Source organism: Megalobrama amblycephala, linkage group LG22, assembly GCF_018812025.1.
Source record: "Megalobrama amblycephala isolate DHTTF-2021 linkage group LG22, ASM1881202v1, whole genome shotgun sequence".
Classification (NCBI taxonomy): domain Eukaryota; kingdom Metazoa; phylum Chordata; class Actinopteri; order Cypriniformes; family Xenocyprididae; genus Megalobrama; species Megalobrama amblycephala.
The window spans coordinates 17620992-17637749 of NC_063065.1; the positions used below are offsets into that span (position 1 = coordinate 17620992).

The 16758-nt window shown below is 37.0% G+C and overlaps 1 protein-coding gene across 2 annotated transcripts in view; it reads right to left on the reverse strand.

The window, feature by feature from the left end:
• cntnap2a (contactin associated protein 2a) overlaps window positions 1-16758 on the reverse strand; it is a 445145-nt gene that overhangs the window by 195055 nt on the left and 233332 nt on the right. For both annotated transcript variants that reach the window (XM_048174365.1, XM_048174366.1), the window contains exon 9: window positions 5118-5267. In XM_048174365.1, coding sequence (XP_048030322.1) covers window positions 5118-5267 — 150 coding nt within the window. The remainder of the gene's footprint in view (window positions 1-5117; window positions 5268-16758) is intronic.

The following is a 16758-nucleotide window of genomic DNA, read 5'->3' on the forward strand; positions in this document are numbered from 1 at the left end:
AATAACCCACCGGTAGAGTCACAGAGGGTTCACTTTCCAATCTGCACATTGCAAACTTTCTATTTTATTTATCTATGTACTTTAAGGTACACTAGTATTCTGCTAGAGAAAGCAATGATAAAATGTTACCCACATTGAATGGGATGACAAACAATAGCATAAATAGCATTACCAGCTGCATGAAGAATATATTACAAAACCTTTTGAACCATTTAAATGGTTTTCTAAACAGAGATAAAGCCATTTCCCAAATTTAATGTATACATTTATACTGATTTTAAGCAGTGAAGCCATCATAGTTCTTGTATGACGTCTGAGAAGCCAACCTTCAGTCAATCAACCAGATAAACAAGCATCATTCCATGCATAGGACTGACAGACATTGTTATGCTCTTGCAGTCTGCCAACATGTGTTCACACTGATGCAATGCATTACATCTGCCTGAGTGAGGTGAACGGGAATATATGAGCAGGAATCAAACTCTTTACATGCGCTGCCTCTGGAAACCTAATTTGGTCCTACTTTGTTTTTTTGTAGCTGACCTTACCATTGCTAGCTCAGTCTGATCAGAGCCCTGCCTTTGATGATTTTACCACATTAAATTTAATGCACCCAGGTCCATGCTCTACAATTAGCTTCCATGCATAAACAGCCTCAATTACCTGTGTTCATGCTGGTGGTTTCACAAGATAAACAAAAAACCTGATGGGTAAAGTTGTATATTTATACACATTTATATAAAAAAATAAAAAAATAAAAAGATTTAATGCTTATACTGAAATATTTTCTTGCTTTATAATAATAAATTAAATAAAGAATAACTTTGCTTTATAATGGCCATTCATAAACTGGCAACTTTTGGACAAAAATACCTTGAGAGCCAACAAAGCTGCCAAAACACAATTTGCTATACAAATCATTTAAAGGGAAGCCCATTTGATATTATTGCAGACCATCTGCACACACTTATGGATAGCACAGTCTGTTTGTTTACAGGATAGCGCTATGTTGTGCAAAAGCAAAATTCATTAACTACTATACACATTTTCAAAACTAAGTTATGGTTGAAATCAGATCTCTTAAACCAAGGGGTTTCAAAGAGGTGTCCAGAGACCCCCAGACCACAATCCACAGAAAATTTGAGAGAAAAAAAAAAAACTATACAAGGCCGAAGACCTTTATTGGATGACCGTGGTCTTCGGGCCCTCAGATGACACTGCATCACTCATCGGTATGACTGTGCCAATGATATTAGTAAATGGGCCCAGGAATACTTCCAGAAACCACTGTCGGTAAACGCAATCCGCCGTGCCATCTCAGATGCCAACTAAGGCTCTATTATGCAAAAAGGAAGCCATATGTGAACATGGTCCAGAAGCACCTTCGTGTCATGTGGGCCAAGGCTCATTTTAAATGGACTGTTTCAAAGTGGAAAAGTGTGCTATGGTCAGACGAGTCCAAATTTGATATTCTTGTTGGAAATCACGGACTCCATGTCCTTCGGGCTAAAGAGGAGGGAGAATTTCCAGCGTGTTATCAGCGTTCAGTTCAAAAGCCAGCATCTCTGATGGTATGGGGGTGCATAAGTGGATACAGTATGGGCAGCTTGCATGTTTTGAAAGGCACTATGAATGCTGAAAGGTATATAAAGGTTTTAGAGCAACATATGCTAACCTCCTGACAACATCTATTTCAGGGAAGGCCTTGTGTATTTCAGCAGGACAATGCAAAACCACATACTGCAGCTATTACAACAGCATGGCTTCATGGCAGAAGAGTCCGGGTGCTGAACTGGCCTGCCTGCAGTCCAGATCTTTCACCTATAGAGAACATTTGGCGCATCATTAAACGAAAAATACGTCAAAGATGACCATGAACTCTTCAGCAGCTGGAAACCTATATCAGGCAAGAATGGGACCAAATTCCAACACCAAAACTATAGAAACTTATAACCTCAATGCCCAGACGTCTTCAAACCATCAGCTACACCATCGTAAACATTCCCCCGTCCCAACTATTTTGAGACCATCAAATTTGAAATGAGCTAATATTGTGCATATATATATATATATGCACAATATTAGCTCATTTCAAATTTGAAAAATAACCGTAATAAAATTGACTAATTTTATTTCGGTTATTTTTCTTAAATAAGACATTCTTGATGACGTATGCAACCTTCAAATGTGACCTTCGGAGGACACGTATTTCGAATAGAGACGCTGGTAAAGGGAAGCGGTGTTTATTGATTTCTGCCAACGAAACAGTATTTCTGAATGGACTGATGTTGTAATTTAGGGGATTTGAAGCGAAAGTATTTGATGAATGCATACTATGTGCAGGGAGCATTCGCTCAATACCATTATCTCATTTTTGACGAGGTGGCGTTTGCATCTAAACTCTTCAAATGTAGTGAGAAATGTTTTTTTTTTCTTTCCTATTTCCTATAGGTTTACACATCTAATAATACTCTGATAGTGGGCAGAGGTAAATCAAATTTATTACAAAGTATATAGAAGATAATAATTTAAGAATTTGCTTTGGCTTTAGTATAGTGACAATATAAAAGCCAATTACTTAATTTTGGAAGTTTGGAAGAAAGGAAGTTTGGAAGGAATATTTTAGAATGGGAGGATCATCAAATTTTAGGCCCTTGGCATCAAAAATTTCGAAAACCCCTGGCTTAGACCATCCGTCCTGTGACAGACAGGTTTGGCTCAACTATGCTCTGATCAGAGAAAACTGTTCATCCCAAATATGAGGAACTAAATGTGCTTCAATTGATTCCTTTTACAGGTTTCAATCTGTGTTTTACAGTCATTCCCAATTTTAATGTTCTTTGGCATATTCATATTATACCATATGGACGATCTTTGTAAGCTCAAAAAAAGATCCAATCAGCAGTAAACAAATCAGACAGCGCAGACACATCTCTCTATAAAATAATAGTGATGGATGGAGAAGCATGATTGATAATTATAGTTGGTGTGCAGGTGAACCTACAGGAGTGCAGGGAGGAGAAGTGAAGCTTTTTGATCTCATTTTAGAAGCTGTCATGCGTAAATGTGCTGCCGCGCCGTGCCAGACCCAGAGTGGAGGGACTGCAGTTCTTACCTCATTTAGCTGTTTTTGAAGATGTGCGAGTCTGATAAAGCTATCAGCCATGCAATCCCTCAGCCTCAATAGACAGGCAGGTTGATAGCGCCAGACACTGTCGTCTATCTCAGCTGCCGGTTTTCCTTTGCATACTTGCCTCTCTGAGCCACTGAACATGTTCTTATCTCTGACTTCCTGCCAATGGTCTGATCGGACAGATGGCTGGCTGAAGAGGGCACCGGGGTGGGTTTGCTTCCATCATAGGGAGGGGAAATTAATGTGTGTGTGGTGGCTCATGCAACTTTTGATCAAAAACTTTAAAAACCTAATGGCAAAAGATGAGGATGGAAGGTCACCGCGCCCTCCCACTCCATCAAAGGCAAATCAAAGAACGAACTGGTGTGACAATTTCGAACAAAATCAGGCCAAAACCAAGTTTGTTTGGTGTTCGTTTTTTGGGAGTTCTAAATTTTCTGGAAAAGTTCACTCCGGACGGTAAACACTTTCAAACTACCACTGGTCCATGGTGATTACAAACAGTAATGGTAAGTGTGCTCTGAGGCTCTGCCTTCTTTGACGTAGAAATCTATGATTATTCAATGATTAATTTCTTCGGTTGAGTCTGTCGAGGTCAGATGTGAGTAAAAACACAAACACACTAGAGAGCCACTTTATAGTAGAAATTGAAGTTGCAAATTGAAAGAGACACTAGCTATGTTTCCATTAAAAATTGTAATATCGCATAAAACATTTGTGAGGAATTTATTCAGTAACTGTGTTTCCATTGAAGTTTATGCACTTTTTCCTATCTGATAAAAACATTTATCTGACACATGAGTTTTTTTTATGTGCATTTCTGGAATTTATACACATTTTGTGCAAATCCAGTGTTTTTTTATGCGATATCCCAAAATGTGCATAAAAATAGGTGGATGGAAACAGCTACTGACACTGTTTGGTAACATTTTAGTATAGGGAACATGTATTCATTATTAATTATGACTTTTCCCTCAATAAACTCCTTATTTACTGCTTACTAATAGTTAGTAAGGTAGTTGTTAAGTTTAGGTATTGGGTAGGATTAAGAATGTAGAATAAGGTCAGGCAGAATAAGGGATTAATATGTGCTTAATAATTACTAATAAACAGCTAATATTCTAGTAATATGCATGCTAATAAGCAACTAGTTAAAAGACCTTAAAATAAAGTGCTACCCACTGTTTTTTTTTTTTTTTTTTCATGTTTAATATTGTAAAGCTGCTTGCTTTAAAGCAAACTATTGTATATAGTACTATGTAAATAAACATGGTATCGGAGCCTTTATCTGACTTTACTTTATCTTTGGACTGAGGGAAATCATGACAACTGATGCTTCCAACAGCTATACAAGTTCTTGATTTTCTGACTATCATCTTCTGACTACAAACTCAAGACAGCAGTGATAAGCCCAGCCAACTTTTTGATGGCTTTGCCAACAGGCTTAGATGGACTAGCTCTGGCTCGCATTTGACTTTTATCTCAGTTGCATTGAGAGGCCCAATGTTTTTCCTAGAAGACGCAGTTATGGCTTTAAGTGAATTTTAAATAATATGTGTGATAAATGTTTTATTCATTCATTCTTACATCAAAACTGTACTGACATTTTGCCTTAACACTCTGGCCCTCATGAGAGTTAAAAGACAATGAAAGATGTTCACACTAATCTGGCCAACCAATTATTTCTTCTTTTAAGCAGACCATCCCTTTGTTAATTTTCTTTCGTTTTCCAATTAAATAAGATTAAACATAAAAGCATATCAGCATATATGGCCATCCTGATTTATTTAAAGGGTCGTCTTTATGCATGCATAGTGAAGCAAGTTCTCAAAATTCTTTCTAGTGCTGGTCTCTCATATATACAAAGGCCTTTGTAAATCAGTGTCAGCGTCCAATACACCAGGGAGAGTGAGAAGATCAGAAGATCTATTCTTATGGTACTTTGGTATTCTCAGTTTTGGTCTCTGTAAATTTGTGAACTTGCCTCCAAAGTGGTACGTGCTTCCAGTTGTGATCTGGACAGGTGAGTTGGTTCTCACAGCCGATGCTTCATCCCCATCAATGGTCAGCATGGCAAAGTTCTCTTTGGCCAGGAAGCGAACATCATGCCATTCTCCATCATTCAGACCAGAACCTATAAGAAAAGATGGAAAACTGTCAGTTCAACATACTATGATTTGGGACGCACTAATTCTAATTTTGAAAACTGTTTAGGATGGATAGTACACGAATTGGGACACAGCATGTGTGTCATGTTCTGATCTGGTTGTTTTGGTCATGTGTTTTTCAGTTCTGTTTTCTCATTGGTTCATTGTATCATTGCGTTCAGGCGTTTCTCATTTGCTATATAGCCCTCATGTTACCATTATCTTTTGTGTAGCTTTGTGCCCTGTAACCACTGTTGGTGAGTTCTATGTTCATGGATCAAGTCAAGTCAAGTCTTTGTTTATTTTATTCATAATTTATTTGAATAAATACTGCACTTGGGTTCAACTCAATGGACATATTACAATAGTTAAAATGAACATGCTCATCATTGAAGCAGTGTATTCAGGTCATTATATGTATGAATTGCATTTTGACTTTAAAAAAAAGAAGTGTCACATCATTGACCAATATACATAGAGTGAATGGGATTTTTACTTCTGGAATCCGACTGCTGCGCTCAAAAGGCTAATGAGAATAAAATAACAAGCCTCAGAGTCTCCATTGAGGGTGGATTCAATGCGACGGGGGTTGAGGTTAACAAACCCACAGCAACAGCTGATTTGACAGCTCTGATTGATAAATCAAAGAGGTGTTATTTACTCTGATGCCATCGTGAAGGGCAAAAGTCATCAGAACATAATAACCAGGTTGATGCCAGCTTAGAGGAATGAATTCCTTTCCACCATTAATCATGCACTGGTGGAAAGACATTACCTCATTGGAGGTCCCCAGTGGCCAGTTTACCTCTATCTGTCACACACCACAAAACACTGAACAACTGTTCTCTCCTTCCTGAGCACTCTCACTCTCAGGCACAGTCCACTTGGTACGAACAAGGCCAAAGTACCTTACACGCCATTACCTCTGATAAATTTGTCTCTCAGAAGTTGCTGGTGATATGAAGGGAGAACGCTTTCTGCCATTTACTCATATGTCATCCATCAGTTTCTCTCAAACTCTGTACATTTTGTGCTTGCGTAGGTGTATGAAGTGGACGGTGTAGCAGAAAGCTGGACATGCCTGTCACGAGCGGCTCTGTGGGACAGTTGGACAAACAGATGGTTTTTCTGTACTTGATAAAGTATGTTAAGCGCCGTAATGTGACAACACCACATCAAATGAGTGTCAGTGACGTCTGAGAGTTGGGTGTACAAAGCTGATGAGATTAAAGGGATAGTTCACCCAAAAATGAAAATTTGATGTTTATCTGCTTACCCCCAGCGCATCCAAGATGTAGGTGTCTTTGTTTCTTCAGCAGAACACAAATGATGATTTTTAACTCCAACCGCTGCCGTCTGTCAGTGGTATAATGCAAGTCAGCGGGAACTTGGACTATAAGAGTAAATAAAACACGACAGACAAATCCAAATTAAACCCTGCGGCTCGTGACGACACATTGATGTCCTTAGACACGAAACGATCGGTTTGTGAGAGAAACCGAACAGTATTTATATCATTTTTTACCTCTAATACACCACTATGTCCAACGGCATTCATTACTCGATTTGTGAGGTCTGATCGCGCTCTGACAACGGCAGTGATGTCTCGCGCATATACTTCAATGAGAGCGAGACATCACTGCCGTTGTCAGAGCGTGATCAGACCTCACGAATCGAGTGATGAATGCCGTTGGACATAGTGGTGTATAAGAGTTTCTCTCACAAACCGATCGTTTCGTGTCTTAAGACATCAATGTGTCGTCACGAGCCGCAGGGTTTAATTTGGATTTGTCTGTCGTGTTTTATTTACTCTTATAGTCCAAGTTCCCGCTGACTTGCATTATACCACTGACAGACGGCAGCGGTTGCAGTTAAAAATCATCATTTGTGTTCTACTGAAGAAACAAAGACACCTACATCTTGGATGCGCTGGGGGTAAGCAGATAAACATCAAATTTTCATTTTTGGGTGAACTATCCCTTTAAGGAGTGAGCTGCATCTGATTATAACGGGATGCCCTGAAGAAAAAAATACAGCATAGTTAAGTTGGTTTAGCTCTTATATAACCAGGTGGGTAACCAGCATAAGGTATGCTTTAAGTAGTTTCATGCTGGTTAAACTTGTGCCAGTAACAGACTAGCATTGCGCAGAGTAGTCCGATTCACAAACAAATGACTGATTTGAACTGGTTCTTTTGAATCAAGAGACTCACAAACTATTTTATTAGTTATAACTATTTTCAGGGAATTCCATCTTGAAACAAAGCACTGAAGGCTTGTGAAACTTGCATTAGTACTATTACTCACTGGTTGTGGACTGTTCTGCCACTGTCAAACAGGTAATCGATCACCCAGGGGAATTACATCAGGAATCATTAAGCAATACTTGGATTAAACAATTGTGTATTGTGTATTGAGTAATTATATACAGTCATCAAAAAGGTTTTCAGTTTTTCATTAAAATCAATCCAAACATGAAATACATATTATTAACAATGCATATATGTACTGTACAGGAAAGATGACGAGTCCAGAATATGAACGCAGTGTGTAATGTTGCATATTAAAGGGTTAGTTCACCCAAAAATGAAAATTCTGTCATTAATTTCTCACCCTCATGTTGTTCCACACCCGTAAGACCTTCATTCATCTTTGGAACACAAATTAAGATATTTTTGATGAAATCCGATGGCTCAGTGAGGCCTCCATTGACAGCAAGTTAATTTACTCTTTCAATGCCCAGAAAGGTACTAAAGACATATTTAAAACAGTTCATGTGACTACAGTGGTTCAACCTTAATGTTATAAAGCGACAAGAATACTTTTTGTGCGCCAGAAACACAAAATAACGACTTTATTCAACAATATCTAGTGATGGGCGATTTCAAAACACTGCTTCATGAAGTTTTGAAGCTTTACGGATCTTTTGTTTCGAATCAGTGGTTCGGAGCATGTATCAAACTGCCAAAGTCACATGATTTCAGTAAAGAAGGCTTTGTTACATCATAAGTGTTTCGAAATTTCAATGGTTCACGTGACTTTGGCAGCTTGATACACGCTCCGAACCACTGATTCGAAACAAAATATTTTAATGACAGAATGACAGTAATTAATGACAGAATTTTCCTTTTTGGGTGAACTAACCCTTAAAGTGTTTTCTTAATAACAGTTTTCTATATGGAAGAAGCATAAAATACTTTTGGTAATTAATGACGCATAATCTCTCCGATCACCAACACAACACTTGTCAGTTTTGTAAATCAAATGTTGTGTCATTTGAATAATAAACATTCTGATTGAACAGTTTAGTAATGAGAGGAACGTTTATGCTGTGAGCCTTCTCTATCATTCATGCAGTAATTAAAACTATCACTGGCTACTGTATATGAAAGAAAAAGTATATATATATATGTATATATATATATATATTTATTTTACATGATATGCATCCGAGTTATGCACATTTGTGGGTAAATTAATTAAAACAAAAGTTAATTTTATCAGCTTCTTTGTTACTCATCTTAGAAAAACAGAAGTTTCATTTCATGTTTGTGTTACAAAAAATGATGTTAAACATATCATTAATCAGTGTTTAAACTGTATAACAATTTATGAAAGGTCTGATAGCCCTTTTTAATTTCATAAAAAACATTTCAATCATAAACTACAATTCTAGAATATTGTGATAAATTTCTACGTACAATGTCCACCCCGAACAACAACAAAAACAATGTTTCATAAAAAAAAAAAAAAAAAAAAAAAAATCCCTCAGTGTAACAATAATACACTCAAAGGTGCTCTAATTAGGGCAGAAAGGTGTCTCGATACATCATCACTGTGATCGGCCTTTTGCAACTTACCTAATTACACTACATTGGTGTGAAAGGGCAGCATCCCTGCATGTCTCTGTGAGAGACCCTGCGGTCGTTACCCATCTTCACAGATTAATTAAGACAGGAGGAAACCCTCTGTTAACACAAAGTGGGTCCCTTGAACTCTGATGGATCAACCTACAGTCATTACTTTTCTACCTGCTTAATCAACTTTCCCATGATGTCCTTCAGCTCATCAGGATCACACACACACACACACACCCCCCACACACACACAAACACACACACATATTTAGCCTCTCTGTTACAACATAAATGAACTCCATTGACAGTATAAGAGATGCCCATAGACAACCCAAACAGACTTTGATAAATGTCTCGAAGATTCCAGTAGCACAAAACCATTAAAGTGTGAATGACATTTGAAGGACTTGGCGCCCTTTAAAAAGCAGGTGCATCCTCATACGGGGTTCAAAGGTAGTGATGCAATTACAGAGATGCACAGCCTCCAGCTCTATTTGTCATCATGGTAAGTCTGATATTTGAGTATGTGGGTCTGGATAGGGCTGCAAAAGGCTCAAGCCAAGAAGCCCCAGATGCAATAATGTCATCAAAAAGGATTGCTGGGAAAGTTCCTCACTACTCAGAGGTTCACAGACACCAAACCATGATTAATGTTAGGCTTTGCCAGGAAAGAGCACTCTTGGGAGAGCAAGAACTTCAAACTTCTGCTTTTCTATGAATATGTTTTTTGATACTAGAGTGTCTGAAATTGTCTTAGAAGCCCCCTTTTTTAAACACAAAGAGAGAAATTATGAAATATGTATCAGGCCTCTTCTGTCCATACCACAGAGGAATATTAATGACTTATCCGAGTGAGCTCTTGGTTATGTGACCAATTCTGATTTTCTACGAATGTCACTGGCTAAACTTTTCAGTGAGAATGAATTGTGCAGCAATTTTGCACAAGTAGCTTTAGTGTCTGATTCACTGACGGACTTATGCAAATCAGGCAAAAACCCAATAGAAAATGCACACAAACATCTCTTTCAAATTCAATGTCACTAGCACAATGAGCCTTGTGAATAAAGCACATTATGGAGATGAATTGGCATAAAATGGAGGCATGTTTGCACTGAAAATAATGACACAGTGGAAATTCATCACATTTGGACCTGGTTAAACTGCTTTGTGGGTGGTTAATGAAACTGTTTTCACACAAAAGTGATGCCGCTGTTTAGTTAAAGTTCTTAATTAAGTAGCCTTTTGATGTTTTGTATAAACCAGGTGACTGGAATCTGTACCTTTCAAAATGCTTTGTGACAAAAATACACTACCGTTTAAATATTTTGGGGTCGGTAAGGTTTTTTTAAAAATATATTTCAAAGCAGGCGCTTTTGCTCACCTAGACCCGAAAAACCTGCAGTAAAAACAGTAATATTGTGAAATATTATTACAGTTTTAAAATAACAATTGATATTTTAGTATATTTTAAAATGTATGTAATATATTCCAGTGATGGCAAAGCTGAATTTTCAGAAGACAGTATTCCAGTCTTCAGTGTCACATGATCCTTCTAATATGGCGACCTGGTGCTCAGGAAACATTTCTTATTATTATCAATGTTGAAAACAGTTGCACTGCTTAATATTTTTTGTGGAAACCATGATACATATATTTCAGGATTATAAAGTTCAAAAGAACAGAATACATTAGAAATAGAAATCTTTTGTAACATTATGTCTTTACTGTCAATTTTAAAGGTGCCCTAAAATTAAATATTGAATTTATATTGGCATAGTTGAATAACAAGAGTTCAGTACATGGAAAAGACATACACTGAGTCTCAAACTCCATTGTTTCCTCCTTCTTATATAAATCTCATTTGTTTAAAAGACCTCCAAAGAACAGACGAATCTCAACATAACACCGACTGTTACGTAACAGTCGGGGTGTATGCCCCCAATATTTGCATATGCCAGCCCATGATCAAGCCATTAGACAAGGGCAGAACGTCTGGATGTGCACAGCTGAATCATCAGACTAGGTAAGCAAGCAAGAACAATAGCGAAAAATGGCAGATGGAGCAATAATAACTGACATGATCCATGATAATATGATATTTTTAGTGATATTTGTGAATTGTCATTTTAAATGTTTCGTTAGCATGTACAGCTATTGTTGTGGTAAAAGCACTAGATGTGTTCCTTTAACTGCTACACAAATACTGAAGAAATTTTACCATATAGACAATTTTCAGCTTTATCCATTCACATAAAATGAAAAAGAAAAAAAAAAGTTACTATTAAATAACTGATGGAAAGACATAAAATGAGTGAAAAAGAATGTGTAAATGTCAAAGACTGTGTGAAGCTACGTCAAGAACATTGGATAATTCAGCAGAGGCCTGAGGGATAAATCTGATATTCTCTGCTCCCAGTCACCTCCACATATCACATTGATTTTTGGAGCTATCACTACCCTGAAGGGGACAGGAAAACTAGAGAGAGAACTCTTGTTTATTTCTGATTGATAAAATTTAACCATGGCACTGGCTCTGAAATAGACAATCCTCCTGTTTTTCCTCTGGAAAATGGACACAGTTAAGCAAAGTTCACAGGTCAGAGCTTTGAGCTTTTCAAAGCTGTTTTTTCCCCCCATCTTGGCAAAAGGATGGCCTGGAGTGTTTAACTAGACATGAGATATAAAACAGAGGGCACTGTAACAGACACTATAGGAGAGAGAACAGCTAAGATAACAGATCTCACACAGACATTATTAAAAATGGGCAAAGTCATGGACATAAGACACCCTCTATCTGATCTTTCTGTAAATTATGGATGAGCTAAAGACAATAGCTCTGTTCCAATACCAATGCCTTGCTCCGTACTGCATACATAGTGACCCTGACCATCATGGAATCCAATAATTAAATGATTTGGAACAGTGGTTTTCAAAATTTTTAATTACAAGGACTCCAATTATTTTTTTATTTTTTTGGAAGATATGATTACTTTCATTCCGCAAGAATGCATTAAATTGATCAAAAGTGACAGCAAAGACGTTTACATTGTTATAAAAGTTTCTATTTCAAATAAATGCCTATTCATCAAAGAATCATGAACAAAAAAAAAAAAACGTATCACGGTTTCTATAAAAATATTAAACAGCACAAATGTTTTAAACATTGATAATAAGAAATGTTACTTCGGCACAAAAATAGTAATGGCAGCTTTGCTATCAGAAATAATTTACGTTTTTTAAATATATGAAAATAGAAAACAGTTATGAAATTTTTTTATAATATTTCACTATATTACTGTTTTTACTGTATTTTTGGTCTTGAGCATAAAATACTTACTTATAAAACATTAAATATACCAAACAAACTTTCAAATTAATAAATGGTTATTAAAGGTGCCCTAGATTCAAAAACTGAATTTATCTTGGCATAGTTAAATAACAAGAGTTCAGTACATGGAAAAGACATACAGTGAGTCTCAAACTAAATTGCTTCCTCCTTCTTATATAAATCTCATTTGTTTAAACGACCTCCGAAGAACAGGCGAATCTCAACATAACACCGACTGTTACGTAACCCCAATATTTGCATAATGCCAGCCCATGTTCCCAACATTATGAAAGGCATTAGACAAGGGCAGCCAGTAACGTCTGGATCTGTGCACAGCTGAATCATCAGACTAGGTAAGCAAGCAAGAACAACAGCGAAAAATGGCAGATGGAGCAATAATAACTGACATGATCCATGATATCATGATATTTTTACTGATATTTGTAAATTGTCTTTCTAAATGATTCGTTAGCATGTTGCTAATGTACTGTTAAATGTGGTTAAAGTTACCATCGTTTCTTACTGTATTCACGGAGACAAGAGCCGTCCCTATTTTAATTTTTTAAACACTTGCAGTCTGTATAATTCATAAACACAACTTCATTCTTTATAAATCTCTCCAACAGTGTAGCATTAGCCGTTAGCCACGAAGGACAGCCTCAAATTCACTCAGAATAAAACTTTAACATCCAAATAAATACTTTACTCACATAATTCGAAGCATGCATACAGCATGCATGACGAACATCTTGTAAAGATCCATTTGAGGGTTATATTAGCTGTGTGAACTTTGTAAATGCACTGTAATATAGTCGACAGCTCATGCGGCAGGAAGCACGCGATTTAAGGGGGCGGCGCCGAGTGTAAATCAGTGCATTGTTAATGATGCCCCAAAATAGGCAGTTAAAAAAATTAATTAAAAAAAATCTATGGGGTATTTTGAGCTGAAACTTCACAGACACATTCAGGAGACACCTTAGACTTATATTACATCTTGTGAAAAAGCATTCTTGGGCACCTTTAAGATTAATTTAGGCCTACATATACTACATGAAATAGTGTCATTGTGGTAAGCAGGGCAGGGCCGAGAGCCATGGGAACGGAGCAAGGCCAGTGGTATGAGTGCTAATAAGCCTGCTTGCCACACCGGTCTCGAGTTCCACGGAGGAGCTCCGGAAGGATAAAAGGAGGAATGACAACAGCGAAGGCCGGGACTTTATGTTGTTGTTTTGTTTTAGTTTATGCAGCAGTCATCCGTGAGGGGCTGCTGCTTTACTTTCGCTTTATTGTTTGTTTATTTGGTGATTAATGTTATGTTGAACGTTTGCCGATTCCATCAACGTACTTCGTTACAGTGGTGCCAAAACCTGGGAGGAACGTAAAAAGCCCTGTCAAAGAGCCCTCGCTGATAAGAGCACACTGCCATCCGCCTGGGTTCTGGAGGGGTGGCTGCCATCCGTGACCAAGATTTTTTTTCTCCCCTCTCTCATGTCCCTCTCTTCCATCTCCTTTTCTCTCGCCTCGTCTGTCCTTACCCCCAGGTGCTGTGGTCGACATGACAAGTCCCCCCAGAGGGGGGACGTGTTGAACATTCGCCAGTTCCTGGCTCCTTCTTCCCTTATCAATAAGCTTCGTTACAGTCATATTATTAAAAACAACATGATGTTCAAAAATTTAATTAGCACTGTACTAAATTGAAAGCAAAGTTTTAAAATATTATTTGGAAAGAGATTTTAATAGAGTGTGATGTTAGCATGTGGCTAACTTTAATAAAGTACCTAAAAATAAGCATGAAAATACACAGCACACAAAAATACTGGGTAAAAACTTTGGTTGTAATTAGCCTGAACTATTGAATGAAATATATTTATTAAGATCTACATTTTTCTTTTATCACTTGCCATGTTGGATTTATTATTTCATTGAGCTTGATGTGATTTTCTTTCTCTATGAAGGATGCTATACACGTGTTTCTGCCTGAGAAGGCCAAAAGAAGCTTTGGAACAGCCTACACATAGGAAACACACCTATAATGCTTTAAAATGCTGCCTCTGTAGACGGCGCACTGGGTTTTGGAACAGAGAAAATGGCTCTCTCTGTTGAAAAAGGCTTGCATGAGGCATCTGTTCATTTTGGCTAAAGAGGAAGGAAAGCAAACAGGAAGAAGTGGTTTGAAAGCAAAGAAGCTGTTAAGGAACGATTCAGTGCATATTTTGAGGCCAACTTTGAACAAACATCCCTGAAAGATCAATGAATTATTGCACAACATCCATCAAGATCATTCACTAACTTGGAATTCACTCAGAGCATGAGAGTAAACAGGAAATTAACATCACATCCTCCGTGAACAATGTAAGAAATGGCTGCATCACATCCATTCTGCCGTCTATACACAAACTCCTCCATCATTTGGAGATGGAGACTCTTAAGACGCAATATAAAAGCCTTTGAAACCAATCTGCTATAAGCCAGGTGTTAAGACGTTTCTGGAAAAAATAAAAATCAGTCTGTGTGATTATATTTACCACACCGTGATGATGCACAAGCTTTTCTATTGATAGATTTTTTATTTTATTTTTTTATTCTATGAAACTATTGTAGTTGACTTTCATGAATGCTCACTGATAAATAAAAGCCTCTATCATGCACTGAAACATGCAGTTCTCTAAACAAAAACTGAAAAGAGAATGAAAGAGCAGACATAATAAAACATTGCAAACATCCATCCATCTGAACAAAAACAATACAACAAAAAAAGATGTCACATAAAAGGAGGCATATAATAAAAACGCATGTTTACATTTAATATTCTTGCTCTCAAGTTTGGTAAATGCTTAAGATGCAAAAACATTTTCCAGCTACTGTGTTAAAATGCATATAAATCTCAACAATGACATTTGAGTCTTCCCTTTGACAATAAAAATATATATATATATATAAAAAAAATAACATACACCGTTCAAAAGTTTGATTTTTTTCATGCTTTTGAAATCATGTTTTTTTTTTTTTCAAGTTTCTTATGCTTACCAAAGCTGCATTTATTTGATCAAAAATACAATAACACAGCAATATTGTGAAAAATTTTAACAATTTAAAATAGCCATTTTAATTTTAATAAGTTTTAAAATGTAATTTATTCCTGTAATGCCAATCTGAATTTTTAGTAGCCATTAATCCAGTATTCAGTGTAACATGATATGCTGATTTGGTGTAAAGAAACATGATTTTGCTGATTTTTTTTGTGTGGACAGAATCACCAGAATTCTGTGGAATATATTTAAATACAATAAAATATGAGCTATATTCTTGCTAAAAGATGAACGCATAATCAAAATAGCCCAAATATTTTTGAAGAAAAAAGAAAAAAGAAAAAAAAAAGAAAAAGAAAAAAGAACAAGATGCAGGGCATGTGTGTTGCAATTCTGCAAAAATCGGCACAACTCTCTGTCATTTCACTGTGGTAATAAATAGCAAGTAATAAACCCAAATGTCCATTCACCTTAACTTTCTTGGTGGAGCTGAAAGTTCAATATTGAATAGGAATACACTGCAATAATGGAGATCCCCCAAGGGAATCATAGGGCAAACACTATACCTTACTATGATTATAATGTTATATTGTCCCAGTTTATGAGCTTGCTAAATTGCCTTCCGCCTGGATTGAAAAGCCTCTCAAATTACCTCGGAGGGGCAAATATTTAAGACCAAAGCACAGAGTCAACTCAAATTCATAAGCGCTAGAGGGCTTCATAAATTTCAAAGAAAACAGATTCACTTAAACAAGGGGGATCAATATATGATAGAATAGTGAGAGAGGAAAGGAGAGGCAATTGGCAGTTCTTTCAGTCTTCTGAGTTCACATGCCTTGAAGGTAACAGACCTTAGCTGGAGCCACGGAAAGAGCCACAGCTGAATGCATATAAGGAGCAAAACAAATGCCACCGAGCATGACAATCAGACGTTTTTTTCCAAATTATCCCATTAACACAATAGAACAGGTCTGTGATCGGTGCGATTTATCAAACTGTCAGCAACATGACTTGTCAGTGTTGTACTTACAGGCTTACATTTCATGAGTGGAAAATCACTGGCAATTTTCAGTCGCCCTGTCAATTTCGGTTGTAATTGAACATGCAGCAAAGCTCCGAAGACCTATTAGTTTTGCTTAGAGGGTATAACAGCACGATTAAAAGGAAAACAAATGTGTAAAGGAACCTATTTTAAACCACTCCACACCACCGACACATCGGAGCATTAGCGCCCTAACGCTAAAGATTTAACATCCATTTCCTAA